Below are 17,956 nucleotides of genomic sequence, written 5' to 3'. Positions count from 1 at the left end.
ATATACAAGAAAAAACACACACAAAAGAAGAAGCATAATTCAAGTTTTATGATGATTTAATGTTGGTAAATTCAACTTGGACTCTTTCTTTTCAGCTTCCATTTTAATTGTGGTCTTGTATAGAATTTATTTGCAAGTGCTTGCAATTTAAAAAATTATTCTTTTTATTCCTGAATTGAATAAAAGTGTTTGACAAAATATAAAGAAATTAAAACTATATATGCTATGTAATTATAATGCGACAACAACATATAATTATAACACAACAAAAAAATTACTCACCCGCATGCATTTACAACGTAAGAGTTGTAGTTGGATCAAATTCTTTTGAAATAAATATTGTTATGCAAAAAGATTATTATATTTTGTTTTGAGTATATTTTATTATGTATGTGCAATTACTCATCCGCAGGCATTTATTATATTTTGAAGATTATTTTTAGTCCAAAATCAAACCAAAGATTGTGGGTTGAATGGATGAAATTTCCATTCTAACTCCTAATATATGGTTCAATTTTGGAATGGATATATCTTCATTCATATAAAAATTCTATGCTTTACCCCCAACAAAAGACAGATTATGATCTAAAACCAACTTATTGGGTTGGGTTTCTTCTCCTGTGGAGATGGCTCAAAAGTGTTTATTAATTATTTAGTAAAAGTCTAGACTCATTTTTGAAGATGTATAAAATTATTAGTATTTAAGAGGATTTTTAACCTATTTTATGACTCGAGCATAGTGAGAAAAAAAAAGAGAGGGAAAAGTATCGAAAGGTGTAGTTTAATTTTGATCAAAAAATTGTGTAGACATTAATATGTGATTTGATTTATTTGAAACTTGGTCAATATATCTATGACACATAGATCTACAATCCAAATGATAAAAGATGGTTTTGAACTCTTTGTTACCAATTTTTTGCAAATGGTTTTCAAGTGTTTAATTGGTGAAATTTCTCTTCTTTTTTTTTATTTGAGTTTTGATTTTCAAGAATGATTATTGTTGAAGATATAGTTGTTGAATATTGACTGTCTCTAATTATTAACAATTAGAGAAGACTTGAAGACTTTCATGTGTTCTATTACTTATTTGATAGCCAAAAATTTGAATAGACTTTGATTCTATAGGTTTATAAACCTCACATTGAGGGGGGAGGGGGGTCAGATAAATTCAGTATTCTTGTGATTGATTGAATGCTACGCTTTAGTCCAACGCATTATGCTATTCTATATTTTTACTTGATTTAGTTCCTATTAGGTTCCCACCAAAAAACAAATAATAATAATAAAAGAGAGACAGATTAACAATTTTGGGCATCTCCATATTTACTGCACTCTCTCCTAAAATACAGCTGCCACCCATGCACCAAATTGGCCTTACTAGAAAGAAAGCCGCCCTCACACACCCAAACAGCAATTTGCCCTTAAAAAAATCACAGGTGGGACATGCCAAAAAAGCACCAGAACTGCCCCAAAAACGAAAGTTAATTGTAGCCCCCAACTTGCCCATAATAAAGATGAAGTATTGGCTCTCTGACTATATATATAATAATCAAAGAGTCAGGACATAAAATGCCACCCAGGCTCCCATTTTACGAGGGTGATGAGAAAATCGTTAACTTTCCCGTAACTGCCAGCTACTCACCCACGAAAATGTCATCCTCCACAACCACGAGGCTCAATTGAAAGTGAAACAACACAAGATATATGCGCGCGCGCGTGTATATATACAAATGGGCAAAATCAAGACAAAGGCCTTTTCGATGAGATGGTTATAAAATTTTACAACAGAAAGGATGGTACTAGAATGAGACTTAAAAAAGAGCAAACTTTGTGCTGTCTTATTTACAATGTTCTTCCACGCACGGTCCTAACATTTTTCTTAACAAGGAACACATTACAAAATCGTATTGGTATTATATGGGCACATGAATCAATTAATAACACTGACAGTTGAAAGAAAAAGAATCCTGAGTGGTGTGAATTACCAGAGAAAACCGGCGACAGGGTTTTATGGCACGCCAAAAAGAAAGAAAAAGAAAAAAAGAATCATCAACAGACCAACCAAAACCTCTTTATCCATCTCTCGACTAATTTCCTTGTGTGCCTGGCATCAGCAGGGGCGTGGCCTTGAATTAGTTGCTCCGACACCCCAAGCAATCGATGACCAGCTGTGACCTGTGGCAATTATCGACCCAACTGCAGTAATCCAAATCTTGTTGACGGATGATTTTCACACCTGAGCTCTTAGCTGCCAAAGCATCCTATGATTCCTTTTGGCTATCTCCTGCAGCAGTACGGGCAGCCTGGGACTGAATGGCACATTGTTTCTGCAGATCCTTCAGCCTTTCCAGCAATTCTTGGAATGTTGGCCGGCACTGTGGCTCACTGATATATTCATGTTTAAAAACAAAAATGTTATTTAATCAGGGAAAAAACTTTTACTTTATTTTCGTGATTCAAAAGCTTTCTCAGACAGATATTTATAAAGCGGCAATGCAAAACAAAATCAAATAACAAAAGCTTCTATGACCAATGAATGCAACTCATACACCTACTAAAGCCAATTCATAAACTTTTACTTTTATGATTTTTTTTTCGGTTTGTGATATGTTATGTAAATTACAAGCATAGCATGTATGAAGGAAAAGAAGAACGGCAAACTAAACACACCTGTAGCAGCAGCTCTCAATTATAGACGCCCATTGTGGGTCCACATCTTTGGGGATATCTAATCGTTGGTTCATGAACCCTACAGCTCCAATCACCTGAAGATTTCTATAGAAAATTTTGTTAGACACCAGGTTCCATAGTGCATCCAAATCACTATCATTCTTTATTTATTTATTATATATGACATGTCAGACAGTAAGAGAGTATTCTAGTTAAGCCACCTATCTCACCACTTAGACAATGATATCTTCAGTACCAATGTCCATATAGATGTTTGCAAGGAAGAAGATACCTGCATGGAGTTGAGATTATCCCATGGGATCTTCTCAGTAGCCAGCTCCCATAGTATCACCCCAAAGCTGTATACGTCAGACCTGGAAGATTTACAATATTTAAAATTCACAAATTTGCACATTCATGAGCCAAACAAAAACGAGGCACCATAAATGACATACTTTTCATCTGAGGGTTCATTACGAAGAACCTCTGGTGCCATCCATTGAGGCTGCACAACAGGGTTTGACAGTGTTATGGATCAAGTATAAGCGAGATTTAAGCAGCCTTATGTGACAAAATGAGAGATATATTAGACAAATGCAACTATAAATGGTGGCATGAGTACCACTTAGCATACCGTTCCTTTCCCTGTTTTTGTAGTAAGATATGTTTCATGTTTGAGGCGCGATAGTCCAAAATCACCAACCTATTGAGTTGAAGATAACAACAATTACTTTTTGACCAAGACCATTTAACAGGAAAAAAAAAGAAACCCAATAGCAAATAAATCCATAAATCCCCTAAATATGAATAAAAGTAAAGGCTATACCTTCACAGTCCAATTCTTATCAACCAGAAGATTTGAAGATTTCAAATCGCGATGAATAATGGGTGGATTGAAATGATGAAGATAATTCATGCCTCGTGCCTGTAAAAGTGTCCATTGAGACATGACACATGAGGATTTTTCTTTTTTTGTGAGAGCAATTTTATTATTAGTAACCAATCATTGAAAAGGAATTGTACCAAATACCCTTGCACAGCACATTTATGAGGACTTATGGACAACTACCAATAAAAAGTAAACAAAAAATTGACCAGGACAGCATTTCTCAATATGATAAGAACAGTGATCCCTTATTCTTGCAAGGGAAATCATCGATTAGATAAACAGCTAGAATTTTTTTATACTCACTATATCCAAAGCCATGTGAATACGTCGTCTCCAATCTAATCTGGCCATATTTCTTTGCAGTAACCGAAACAAGCTCCCACTATCAAAAAACAAAAAGGCTATAGATAAGAAAACTAAATACCTGTCAGACCAAGTACAAACTTCTATAAAGGTTTCAAACAAGTGAAAATCAATTGAAGTTGCATAAAAAAAAAAAGAATAAAATAAAACTGTTAAGCAAGATTTTGTCATGCTCAAATTTATTGAAAATTGTGTAGCTCCAAAAAAAAGTAGGGAATGACCGTGGAAGGAACTCCGTAACAATACAGAGACGCTCAGGCGAAGTTACTGCACCCATAAAGAGTAAAACATTTGGATGTCTAAGTCTCTTCATGAGGGACACCTTCAACAAAACAAAACTCTTTATGTCAGCAATTACCACCAATTAATGCTATAAAATAAATGTCAAATGTAGTTAGCTGAATCAGATATATAGAGGGAAAATTAAGAAATAAAAACAGAAAACAAAAACTTCCAACAAGTGTTATGAAAACTGGGCCAGAGCAGGTCGACCAGGTTAACTGGAAACCAAACCTGGTCCAAGCGGCCAAAAAATCGAGACAGCAAAAAACCCACCAGTTGAACTAATCAAACTGTGGTCTAAGTAGTGAACCAGCCGGTTCAACCAGGTTATCATTTCTTTTCTTTTTTGGCAAATTCTTTTCATCTTTTAAGTCTAGGTTATAATTATTTTTATTTTGAAACCGGGTTCAACCTGTCTAATTTTTATTTTAAAACCTAGTTCAGCTGTCACACTTTACCCTTTTCCATTTCACAATTTGATACCTGGTCCAATTTTTAGAATATTGCTTCCAACAATGCAAAATTTATTAGGATTATTCTATTGAGACAATTAATAGAAAAACTTACATAGATCTTACAATTGCATCCTCATTTATTCATTAAAACAGAAAAGGTTAATTTCCATAATTCCTTTACCATGCAGAAAATGAGGATGGCCAACAAATGTTCTATCATGCTACAAGGATGAAATGTCAAATCTAGGAACTATAACTACATCCTCACGTAGTAATTTGGTATGAAGGCTTACAATAGAACTGCAGCTCTTACATCATTTTATTTAAAATATCAGTTCGCAAACCAGAATTCAATGAGTTAAATCTACACCCTGGCCCTAGCCCCACTAGGTGCAAGTGGATCCAATTAGTCCTAAATCACCCCTATTAGGTGCGAAGGACAATATCAGAACACCATAGGTGCTAATATTGTCATGTCTGGGACCACTTGGCCAATCACTTTGGTATGTCATAGACTTGCATTTTCAGGGAGTGACAAGGCGTGCAATTATTATCAATGTTACACAGTTCATCTGTTACTATTCATGAATTCATCCTACTTGCTATGAAAATTTTGGTTTCCCTTTCATTGTAAACTGCTAACAGTAAAAACTATGGGAAAGAGTCCCAACATAGCATTGTAGTTCAAATTACATTTTAAATACATCCATATCAAAACACAGCAGAACACAGAGAGAGCAATCTAAAGAAGGCAGTTTGGTACATGGGCCAAAATTCATCTCTGCACCAAGAAATAAATACAAAATGAAGGAAAAAACAGTTAAAACATCACCTCTTGTCTGAAGGAAAGTATCACATCATCCGAGTATTCTTGCTTGGAGAAAACCTTGACAGCAACATCCTGCAAATACTGATGTTACTCTTTTCTTTCGGTGTCTATTAATCAGCAGAAAGGATGCATAATTCAAAAAAATATAACATATGAACAATTTTTTGAAGATCCATCCCTTCTTATTGAGATTAGACTGCCTACTACAACCAATGATCCCATTATGCCAGTCACACATAATGCAATTGGTAGGCTTTCTTTTTTCCTTTTCCTTTTTTTTTTTTTATCTTTGTTTCTCTCTTTTTTACTTTCCCCAAGTATCAAGTGCAGGTTCAAGGTGACTTGATGAGGATTAAGGATAATTGCACACCTGACTAGGTAAAATATTTCTGGACAGTATTAAGAACTGATGAATTTTTCCAAAGCACACCATTTAGAAAGCATGTTTGAGAACACATTTAAGTGCTCCAACTGAACACGCTTAGTGGTCTAGCAAGTGTTGATAAAGCAAAAGTTATTTAGACATTTCATAGTTTAATCATATATAGCTGAATGATGAATATAGTAAAGGAAGTAGTCTCGATTTTCAACATTAACTAACAAATTTTACATTATAATTGTCAATTTTTGAAGTTTATCTATTACACTTTTCAGTCCAACTGACTGTGGTGTTGTATCTACTCCAATTTAATCAGGACTTGCCAATTATATTTCCAATAAAGAATATCAAAAGCAAGGTCAGGAAGGAGCCAAAGGACCTACCGATCCAAACCACAAAGCATGATATACAGTCCCACAGGAGCCTGCAAGATATTGAAGACAAGCGGAAAGAACAGATGTCATGCCTCCATGAAACAACACAAAATTAACAAGCTTAAGCAATAGATTAACTATTTATGTGACATAGAAGAGGGTGTAAAAAGCTTATCAGGATAACATTAGTTATTAGCCAACAGAATGAGCACAAGTAAAGACAGAAAATAGATAAAGAGTAATGCACTATAAAACTAATAAAAAGTTCATAGTCAATAGTAAAATAAAAAAAATTACCTTGCCCAATTTGCTCTGCAATTGTCAAATCCTCCCACAAGATTTCATAGTCTAAACAGTCACTGTCCGTATCCACTTTGTTAACAGCGCTACTGCTGGTACTTCCACAACTACTTGCACTACTTGTGCTGTTGACATTAAATGAGGATGACCAGGAACCCGAGGCCTCATTAATTGTGTGTCGATTGCCATCACCCACTTGACTTTCTGGTTTCACTCCAGAAACAGAACTCTTCAGATAACCTGAGTCATTGTCATGATCGTTGTGCAACCAGGGCCAACCGAAACGAGTGGTTTTTGCCTCTGAAACTTCACGCTCGTTCCCTTTCCATGGCCATGAAATTCCTTTTTTACCCATCCATGCCTCTGCTTTTGAGGTAATGATTTTGTGGAGTTTGGGTTTTCCTTCATTTTCATCACCAGAATCCCCTAAAGGTTTTCTTGGGGTGTGCTCATCATGTGGAACTTGAGAAAATACTCCAAACGGAGATGGAGGTATATCTCCTCTGGGAGTGCTAGCTCCACTTGAAGTTGCGTCCTCCCTATGATCAGAAAAGTTTGCATCTGAGAAGCCATAGTCGGAATGATGACTATCTCCACTCCCACCTTCACGGTCGATGCTGTTTTCTCCAGTCCGTATTTTTGACTTAACCTTGTTGCTCACCTTGGAAGCCTGCTTTGATATTTCCACCAATCAATATAGTCCATGTTTATATTAACAATAGAAACAGGAAAACATTGCAACACTAACCAAATTTGATATTTTGGATGCAATGGCAACTTGGAGAGGCTGCTCCGGATCAAGGCCAAGTTTGGCAGATGCAATGCTTCTAGGCCTGCCAAAGCTCAAATCTGGCGCCCAGTGCTTACCACCGAATATTGAAGTTCTCGTGTCATCAAAGTGGAGTGAATCGTTTGAAACACAGATAACCCCTACCAACGTCTCATCGTCATCATAAAACGGAGTGTTGGTAGCGACAACTAAGAACCTATCCCCCCTCTTATTCTTAACAGGAAATTGTCCAGTCCAGTTTTCCCCCATTGTCACGCGTTGCACTATATTATTAGCTACGGGGTAATCTCGGGGATCACTTAGGAGTTCGATGGGATCCTGGCCAAGAGCTTCTGCTGCAGAATAACCATAAAGATGCTCTGCAGTTTTGTTCCTGCCCAGTTGAATATACCCAAATGGCCAAATACTGAAACTTCATTACTGCTTAACAAGGAAAAGCCTATGAAATTTAAACAACTTTCAAACAAGAATGCAAAGTGGATGAACAGAAGTTCCTAACTTTCAATTTATGTATAAACAACACGGATTAGAAGCTATAATCGATCTCCACTCCAGAAATTCTACAAAGCTAAAGTTCCAAATGTCCCAATTTACAAAACTACGGAGAAAAAAACCAAATACCACGATTAACTCCAACAAAATGAAGCAATAAAAATATGGCAAAAATGGGAATCCAATTCAACAGGCTTACCAGTAAATTATTCGACGGTTGAGATCAAATATATGAACTGACTGACCCATAGACTGCAATATATTCAAATATTGCTCATCGGTAAACTTCACAAACCCCGGTAAACAACCGCCGTCACCGGCCGGATCACGGCTCCGGCTCTCCCTCTGCAATGGCGACGAATGCCGAAACGACACCGAACCCTTCTTCAAAATCGCTGCGGCGCCGTCGACGCCGGGTTTGGGGCGGGGCGGGGCGGGTCGCCGCTGCGGCGACACGGAGTGGGACCTCTGGTGGTTGTTACCGCAGCCGCCTCCGCCGCTGCCCCCACTTTGGTCGGACTTGTGATCGGGCGAAATCATGAGCTTGGACATCTCCTGTTTGAGGTGGGCGTGGCTGGCTTCGAGGTCCTGGATCTTCTTCAGAAGCTCCTCAGCTGGCGGCGGCGTGGGAGGCGGCGTGTCCATTTACGGAAGATGGACCCGACTGAAAAAGCTCAGCTTCAAAACAACATCCACAACTTCGATATCTAACTTATGACCAAAAAGGAGAGCATAGGAATTGAAGTAGACGAAGATGGGTTACAGCGAGTCACGGATCCATAGCTGAATCAGTCTGTCCCTCTCTCTAAAGCAAAGAGGAACACTCTGCTTGTACGTATAGGTATGTAGATTTCAGAAGGGAAGGAACCAAACAGCCTCGAATTGCTGTATTGAAGGAGGACGGACCATGAGAGGTCAAGAAGCTCACCCTTTTGCTCTCTATCTACGCATCTCTGTCAACTTTTTAGCCTTTTCTTTATTTGGGTTCTCTCTCTCTCTCTCTCTAAGATGTCTAGCTGTGATTCTCCCCCCTCCCCCTCCATGGGCGGCTTGATTTAGTTAGTGTTGGGCTTAATTACACATGCACCCCTTCATTCCAATTTAATATCACTTACTACTTTCAAAACGATAAATTTTTCAAAATTACCATTCTCAGTTACGATCAATTGAATTCAAGTTCGCAAAATTGGGCGAACAAAAGATATACATTTTTAATTGTTTCAGTCAAATTATTTCCTGATCTTATTTAATTTTAGGCCGTCGAAATATGCAAATTCTCAATTATTTTTTTTAAGATTACGAATTTATTAAATAAAAAACATAAAATTATAGAAATAAATTGTAAAGCTAAACATCCAAGATAGCTAAGATCGCGGTATGTGTTGACTTATACAAAATTAATTAATAAATCATTCAAATGACAGGTCAATAATTTAAAAATTAACTATAAGAATGTTTAATTTTTTATATACTTTCCAGCCACAACTTATTTGGTCAATATAATGAATCTCGTTACCTTATATATTATAAAATAAATATATTGTTTTATTATCTTTTTTCACGAAAATCTTTATTGATTTTTTTTTCAAATGATCAATGCATTTTTATATTTTATTAAAAAACACTTAAATCTCATTATAAATAATTTTATTTTTAATATTATACTTTTTTATAATTTAATAAAAATATGATTCTCAACACTTGAGTATCTTAGCAGGAAAAAAAAACCATGAGTATGAGTAAACGTGAATCTTACCTGAAAAAGAGATTTATAATATTTTTCCCTTAAACATGGATATTAATGATCTTAAGTCATAATTGAAGGGCGTGGTTGCAATTAAATACTTCTTTCTGGCTCTGTTCTCTGTCTCTACGATTCTCTCTCATCATCTTCTGAATCCAACTATTTCGACCAGTTGTCGTTTTCTAGGCGTAGCCATAAACTCCACTCCCACGCGCAGTGCGTGGAGAGTCCACCCACCTTCGATTGATGGCCAATAGATTTTCTAGTAACTTAATTGGTATGGTATCCGTTTGGCGCGTGAAAACGCCGGTCGAAAGCGCCTGAGGTGGCTTTTTCCCGGTGCCAGTTCTCTTCCATTTAAATTAAAAATATATGAAATGAACGAAGGGCGCATATTCTATTTGCACTCCGCGTTCTCATTCTTCCAGTCCGGCCTACGGTTCATTCACCATTTAATTCATTGCTAATCTGTAATTTACCATTTTACCCTTCAAAATGCTATTTAAATTCGGAATTTTTATATTTTATGCAATATTCATATAATTTAAACATGAATTATGCATTTCAAAAACAAATAAATTACACATTAATTAATACTAATATAACAGGATACAGTGAGTAATTCTAACGTGAATTGTTCAAATATCACAAAAATATTAAAATTTTATATTCAAATAATATTTTTGACTTCAAAAAATTGTTATAGGCAGGTTAAGCCATCACTAGGAATCTATTTTTATTTATTTATTTATTTAAATAATTTTTATAAAAAATAATTTAATTTATCTATCAACATTCTTATCTTTCGTTAGTTGTCTAGCACGATCTTATAATGGGATTGATTAGATTTATAATTTAATCTTAAAATTATAAAAAATTGCGATATGATCAATGATAGAAGAGGTAGCACTTTAAGTAGGGAATAAAAGCCTCAAGTTTATATATTAAATCTTTTTAACATTACTTAATTATCTTTTATCCTTTTTTTATTTCAAGATAACAAATATTTAAAGATATAATAATTTATGTGTACAACATCAAGGGGCCAAATATAATTTTAGATATTGGGGGGAGACGATGGGCCATGGCCCATCTTCGAATATATGTAGATTCATCATTGAATACTTGTTTTTTTTTTTTAATTCATTTGAGATGTTCAAATTTCATTTAACTTATCAACAGAAATAAGTGACTTATTGTTCGATACATCTCTTAGATAAATTTGAATGTGGATATAATCTATACACACTTAAAATTAGATATTCGATACAATTCATGCATGACTTGCTTTTTAACTTTACTGTTATCTTCTAATTAAATATTATTTTTTAATAATAAATTTATCTTTCAAATACTGATTCGAACCCCAATATTCTATACATAAAATCTTAAGTATTTTACCACTATATCATACTTGTAAGAACATATTTATTCTCTTTTAAATATATGTAGATTTGTTATGGAATATGATGGTAATATTTTTATAATGATAATTAAAGTAATGGAGTAAATTAATTTTTTTTTATAAAACATTAATGATCATTAACAATCCATATATAAGATTTTGTGAATGTGTTGTTTCCATGGCAACTGATCAGTCGTCAAACCCTCGATACCTCTCGTTAGACAAGAAGGGTATTTAGAGGAAATTGTGTAGAAGAAAAACAGAAAAGGAAAGAGAGTGGTGGTGGTGGTGGTGGTGGAGTGATGTGATGTGATGGTTTAAAGATAAGATGTCTTAATCAATAAAAGGAGGGTTTACTTTTGGGTAAGTAAAGGGGGCAACAAACGATTAATAAAATACCATTTGAGGAGAAGCGAAGCACAGAGCGAGAGAGAGAGAGAGAGAGAGAGAGAGTCCACTCTTGAACCCTTTAGCTTCATCGCCAAGTAATAGAAATAGAATCCTCCTACTACGGCTACTGCTACTGCTACTGCTAGTGATGTGTGAGGCAACTGATGGCTCATCATCATCATCATCATTTCGGTTCTGATTTGGCCGTCAATTTATGCATCTTCATTGCACATCACATGCCTGCAGTAAGCCCATCATCTTTCTTCACTTCTCAGCCTCCTCTTTGACTCCTACTGTCTTATTTCTTAATTCACTTATTTTCCTTCCTTTATTATATAATAATAAATTTTGATCTCATGTGGGTGTTAATGTTTCGAATTAAAATAACCATTTTCGCTAAGCTAATAAAAAATATATATAATTTCTTTATCAGATTACTTTGTATTTTATTTAAAAATAAAACATAAAAGGCCACCCGTCTATATTATTTGTGAATCATTTACATCTTTTAAAAAATACTGAGTAATAAAAGAAAGACAAAAAAAAAAAAAATACTTCATTGATATGCACTTAAATATAATATAGATTAAAAGAAATTATAAAAAATAAAATTACTTTAAAAAACAACTGATTTGACCTAATATGATAAAAATTTAAAGAACATTATAAAGAGCGTGCACGCAGACATAATATTATGGGTGGGGGGAGAGTGGAGAGAGAGAGAGAGAGAGAGAGAGAGGCGATGATGAACCTCCACTGCCGGCTGCTGTTTCCTTCCAGCATACTCACATTTAGGGAAAGAAATAATTGCCAAATTAGCATCAATCTTTCCAGAAATAGCTAGACCCCCTTTTTTTGTTTTTTTTTTTTAGGGGATGATTCGGATCAGTTAATAGATTGCAAAAAATCGATTATTAATTTTTGAAATCGGAATAACTGAATAAATCGAACCAGCCGACATACAAAATAACGTCGTTTGATTTTTCATAAAATGATGCCGTTTCACAGAGATTGAGCGAGCAGGCGAAGCTTCACAATCACACTTCACACAAATCCGAGCATTCGACGAAAAAAATGGAGTTTATTCCGGGCCTCCAATTTTGGTTCAATTTATCAATTTTAGACTCTTTATGACTAAGTATGGGGTAGTTTGCTACTATTGTTTTCTATTTGACATTAAAATTATAGATATGTATATAGAATTGTAAATTTGCATGAGATATTTTTCATCTAAAATATTGTCTTAGTCATAAAAGCATTGGACCTATTCATATATTATGTGATTGTTTGCTATTGATTATGCAGTATGGAATTTGCTATTAATTCCTTGATTATGCATTCTTTATTTTCATATTTTAGTTTGGCCATTTTTCCTTTTTGTTATGTTGTTTTATGGTCATAATATCTTTGGTAAGTATTTATCTATTTTTTTCTTTTTGGGTTATATAAGAAGTGGTCATTAACTCATGTTCTAGGGCTAGTACTAGGATAGTGATAGAATTTTAATTACAACCCCTTAATTTTTCATTTTAATCAAGAGAGTGTAATTTAATCACAATAAGACATTTAAAATCACTCTTTAAATATAATACATATATTAATTATAATTGTATTAATTTTAGATGGCAAAAAAAGAAGAGATTAGTTACACCATAAAGATCCCTAGTATGGATGATAGTTTAAGGCCTTCACCAATAGCACCAAGTCAAGGTAGTCAATCTCAAAATGATAGAGGTGCAATATCACTAAAAAAGACAAGGAGAACAACAATAAGAGTTAAATCAGATGTGTAGGAATATTTTGCCAAATTTATAAATTCAGAGGGTTAGATTAAAGAGATATGCAACTATTATTCTAGGAAGTTCCACTATGATAAAAAAAATAAAAAAAATGCGACTATGGCTTTGAAGAATCATATGAAAACATGTAAAAAAATATATTCATATTTTGGAAACCCAGCAAATGCAATTAAACTTGCAACCAACTTCAATAGGGGGTGAGAGAGAAGGGGGATAGTATGGAATTGGTGAATTGAAAATTTGATCAAATGCTTACTCGAAAGGCTTTATCTTGCATGGTGATAAGAGATGAGTTGTCTTTCAAATTTGTTGAGCGTGAAAAATTTAGAGACTTCATTAATGTTATTTGTCCAAAATTTTAGATTCCTTCATATTGGACAATTTCTCATGATTGTTTTGAATTATTCAATGAAGAAAGGTTGAAATTGATGAATGAGTTAAAAAAAAATTGATCAAAAAGTTTGCTTAACCAATGACACATAAATCTCCATTCAAATGGTTAATTATATGTGCTTGACAATGCATTATGTTAATAATAATTAAACATTGAAGAACTTTTTTTAAATTTTTTTTTCAATATCTAGTCACAAAGGTGATGTCATTGCTATGACAATTGAGAAGTGTCTAATGGGATGGAAACTTGATAGAGTTTTTATTTTGACAATAGATAATGCTAGTTTAAATGATGTTGTTGTGGGTAACTTAAAAACAAGAAAAATGGTGAAATGGGATGCTAGTATTATGAGTGATCATTATTTGTATATGAGATGTGAGGCTCATATAATAAATTTGATTGTGTAACATGAGTTGAAAGAGCTAGATAAATCAATAACAAGATCTAGGGATAAAGTCATATATATTAGACAATCCCTAACAAGATTAAAAAAATTCAAAAAATGTATGGAAGTAAAAAAAATCGAATCAAATGGCCTATTGTCGTTGGATATTGCAACTCGATGGAACTCCACATACTTGATGTTAGAGATTGTTCAAAAGTTTGAAAGAGTTTTTGAGAAATTTGATGAGAAAGATTTATGTTTTATGCCTGATATTGGTACAAGTAATTGGAATAATGAATTGCAACAAGTTATTACTATTGATGGGAGACCCAAGTTAGAGGATTGGACGAAGGTCAGAATGTTTATTATAGTATTGCAACAATTTTATGAGCTTACTTTGTAGGTTTCAGGTCCTTCATATGTCACCTCCAATACATTTTTCCATGAGATTAGTATTGTTCATTATCTCTTACATGAGTGGCAAGAGAGTAACGATCTTGAATTGAGTGATATGATCGAAAAATAAAAAAAAAATGATAAATATTATGGGGATTTGAAAAAAAATAAATCACCTACTTTACATTGATGTGGTGCTTGATCCTAGGTACAAGTTAGAGTTTATGTAGTTATGCACTTTAGGAGATGTATCCTGGTGAGAAAAGGGGCTACTGCAATTTTGTCCTTAAAAGATGTCGTATATGCTTTGTATAATATAAGAAAAAACTGACATATCAAGGTGAAATAGAAGAGCCGTCTCAAGTATTTATTCCACCTATTGTGGAGAATGTTAAGAAGGGAAAATTGGAAGATTAAATTTGCTTAGTTATCACTTCAAAAAGTATAAGTCTACTAGTAGTAGTGGGCCTACAACTGTGACTTCAGAATGAGATAAGTATTTAAGTGAAATGTGCGATGAGGAAACTAATGACTTTGACATTTTGAATTGGTGGAAAGCTAATTGTCATCGATTTCCCATTCTATCTTCTATGGCTCGAGTACTTGATCTATTTAAGCATTATCTATCTCCTAAAGTGGTTGAAAGTTTGATTTGTACACAAGATTGGATTCGGGCATCAACCACCCCCATGAGTGTTGAAAAAGATTTGAATCATGTTGAACAACGCGAAGAAGGTAAACTCAATTTTACTTTTTTAAAAAATTTTAATTCAATATTTGTTACTTTGAAGTTATTTAATTAATTTTGTATATCGTTTTTAGAATTGGCATAGATTACCGTTGATATCCATGCACCTATGAAAATTTAGCCTTTTGAAGTTCTCATGTATTTGTAAGTAAGAGAATTTGAGCCTGCCAATATTTCAATATTTATTTATGTGTTAAATACATTAGTTAATATCTATTTATTACTTTATTTTACAAATTTAAAATGAAGCATATTCGGCATTTTAAGCATATATGGAAAATTTTCTTGTGGCTGCTTCACAAGATATAAGTTCAGGCCCACCCCACAAGTAGTTATTTCCTTTGTCTATGGCATTTGTTTATATACTAGTTTTGGTTTGAATGAACTTTGGTTTATTTTCCTAACACCTTTTAACACAAATCTGTCTTGCACTCGTTGCTCTCATCCTTCAGAAGTTAGAAATCTACTTATCCTTCCATTTTGTTGAAACTGCTAACACCCTTAGCTTTCCCCTAATGTGATCAATTAAGTGATTAACCATTCCCCCGGCTTTTCTACAACACAATTTAAGGTCCAAGTCTTCCACTTTCATTCTTTATCCTCTACTTCAATGAAGTTTTTTTCTTGAGAAAAAGTACAAGTAGGCATTTTATTTGTCTTGGAATTGTAATTCAATATCCTTCTGGAGTTTGGATTCTAAGTTTGTTTGTTAATAAGGGCGCGTTCAATAGTCCAAATTTTTCAAGAAAAATATAGTTTTTCCACTCATTTTTTAACTTTTATATTATTTAATAGCATTTTTTGTAGGGAATTCATTTCCCTATTAATGGTCACGTGAGCCCATTTTCCTTAAGAGAGAGGAGATGAATTTTTCAGGGAATTGGAAAATGGAGGTGGGCGGCCCCGGGGGGATTGTTATTTAATAAATATAAATATATAAATATATGTATAAAAAGTGAATATGTCAAAAATTTAATAATTAATAAATATAAATATATAAATATAAATATATTGGGATGGTTATTTAATAAATATAAATATATAAATATATGTATAAAAAGTGAATATGTCAAAAATTATATATAAATTATTTCTTTAGAAAACAAAAAAAATTAATTTTGTAGTTTTTTTTGTTTTGAGAAAATAATTTAATTAATTTAAAATATGTTATTATTTTAATTTTTCTGTACAAGATTTAATATTTTTTAATATATTTTTACCATTAAATTCATGAAAAATGTGTCATTTTTCATGAAAAATAATGCCTATCAAACACGAAATGTCAGGAAAATTATCCAATTCTATGGAAAATATTACCAATCAAACACCAAAAGATAGAAAAATAACATCATTTTCTAGATAGAAAATTATACCAATCAAACAGCTTAAATTTCAATTTTCAAGAATTTATTTTCCCTTGAATTCAATTTTCAGGAATTCATTTTCTTTCCACCCAAATTCTACAATTGTAATCAAACGCACCCTAATTGTTTGATTGGGGTGGCCGATATGGATTTAGATGATCTTTTTGAAGAACTAGAAACAAACAGTTTGGGTGCAAAGTTATCAAATGAATACGGACCATATTGGTGGTTTAGATGATATTTTTATGTAGGAAGGCTTCAATGCCATTTTTTTAACGATACGGACTAATTAGTTACTAAATTAACTTTTACAATGATTTCGTGTAGCAGTATCCCCTCTCCTCCCCCCACCCAAATAAAAATAAAAAACTGATTCCTGTTGTTGTTTTGGCCTCATTAACAATCAATGAAGTTTCGTAGATGTCACATTTCAAGTATTGTGTATTTTGTAACTTGTAAGTATATGTTTTCTACTATATTGTTATTTATTTTTTGAATTCTATTATTTAGTTAATGGATGTTGTATCTCTTTTTATTTCCCTCTAATATTGCCTTGTTGGACTTTTTGGTGATAGGGTGAAGAACTAAAGAAGCAAATTGGAACAGCGGCATATATAGTGTGTAGCTCCAAGACGCAACAACTAGCAGGTTTGTACTTGTGCTTTTAAATCATGGCATGTTATCACACTCTAATTGACCAATGCCTACCATTGATTCATGAATAGATTGATCTTTGGCATCAAAGGTGAAATCTCTCACCTCACGCTAAGGGAGAGATTAATCAGGTACACGCGGCCCACGGTCAACGGGAGGTCCAATGCTGACTGCCTACAAGGACCTCACCCCAGAGGAGCAAAAATCCCACGCTGCGGCTGGTCAGGTTCGAACCTGGATCCTTGACACCAATCTATCGCCCCGCAATCACACGTGCTACGCCCTGAGCATGAATAGATTGATCTTTGAAAGATGAAAAGAATTCGGATAGCCCAAATTGGAATATGTTCTAAATAGATTCATGTTTGTACTTTTTCTGCTTTGTCTTCGTAGTAATTTAAACTTTTTTTTTTCTATAATTAATCATGCTTGCTGCGTTCTGCTTCATTTTTCAGATTGAACTACTGATATTATGATTTTATCCTCTATTTCCACCGTTTTATTGTCCGTAATACCATGTCAAAATCAAATCTTCAAGACAGTCACAGCATGTTATGAAGTGGGCAAGGGAGCAAAAGCCAAAGCTTCAAGATAGCATTGGCACAAGCTCGGAAAATGTAATAGAACTGTGAACTTAAGGTGTAATAGTGTAATTTTTCAAAATTAAGGGGCTAAAGTATAATTTTTTGAAACCTAAAAACTTGAGGGCAAAGGGTTAAAATAAAAGAAGAATAAGTAAAGAGACCAAATAACAAATAGTAGTGTGAACACTGCAAAGCATCCAACGACCACACAGTGGTGGCTACTGGCAACATGTTAAATCGATGTCCGGGAAGGGGGCTAGGTCATCGAGG

The 17,956-nt window shown here is 33.9% G+C and overlaps 1 protein-coding gene across 2 annotated transcripts; it reads right to left on the bottom strand.

The window, feature by feature from the left end:
* Nucleotides 1–1,742: 1,742 nt before the first annotated feature.
* LOC127800093 (uncharacterized) lies at nt 1,743–8,841 on the bottom strand. 2 transcript variants are annotated; one of them, XM_052334517.1, is made up of 13 exons: nt 8,023–8,841; nt 7,290–7,704; nt 6,539–7,211; nt 6,251–6,291; nt 5,492–5,560; nt 4,144–4,244; nt 3,863–3,941; nt 3,497–3,595; nt 3,305–3,373; nt 3,126–3,175; nt 2,963–3,044; nt 2,671–2,775; nt 1,743–2,385 (listed from the first exon to the last, which is right to left on the bottom strand). In XM_052334517.1, the coding sequence occupies exons 1-12, from the start codon at nt 8,466–8,468 to the stop codon at nt 2,686–2,688; spliced, it is 2,214 nt and encodes a 737-aa protein (XP_052190477.1). In that variant the 5' UTR covers nt 8,469–8,841; the 3' UTR covers nt 1,743–2,385; nt 2,671–2,685. The 2 variants fall into 2 exon arrangements, with proteins under 2 accessions (XP_052190477.1, XP_052190476.1); XM_052334516.1 differs by having other exon boundaries at nt 2,671–2,765; nt 8,023–8,839.
* Nucleotides 8,842–17,956: the final 9,115 nt, after the last annotated feature.

Source organism: Diospyros lotus, chromosome 4 (genome assembly GCF_014633365.1).
Source record: "Diospyros lotus cultivar Yz01 chromosome 4, ASM1463336v1, whole genome shotgun sequence".
Lineage (NCBI taxonomy): Eukaryota > Viridiplantae > Streptophyta > Magnoliopsida > Ericales > Ebenaceae > Diospyros > Diospyros lotus.
This window is presented reverse-complemented; position numbering and strand designations above follow the sequence as displayed.

Coding starts and splice junctions, on each gene's coding strand:
- LOC127800093 (XM_052334516.1), bottom strand. CDS start 8,468: ATGGACACGCCGCCTCCCACGCCGCCGCCAGCTGAGGAGCTTCTGAAG. Junction 7,705..8,022: donor AACCGTCGAATAATTTACTG/GTAAGCCTGTTG, acceptor TCAACTGGGCAG/GAACAAAACTGCAGAGCATC. Junction 2,386..2,670: donor ATTGAGAGCTGCTGCTACAG/GTGTGTTTAGTT, acceptor TGAATATATCAG/TGAGCCACAGTGCCGGCCAA.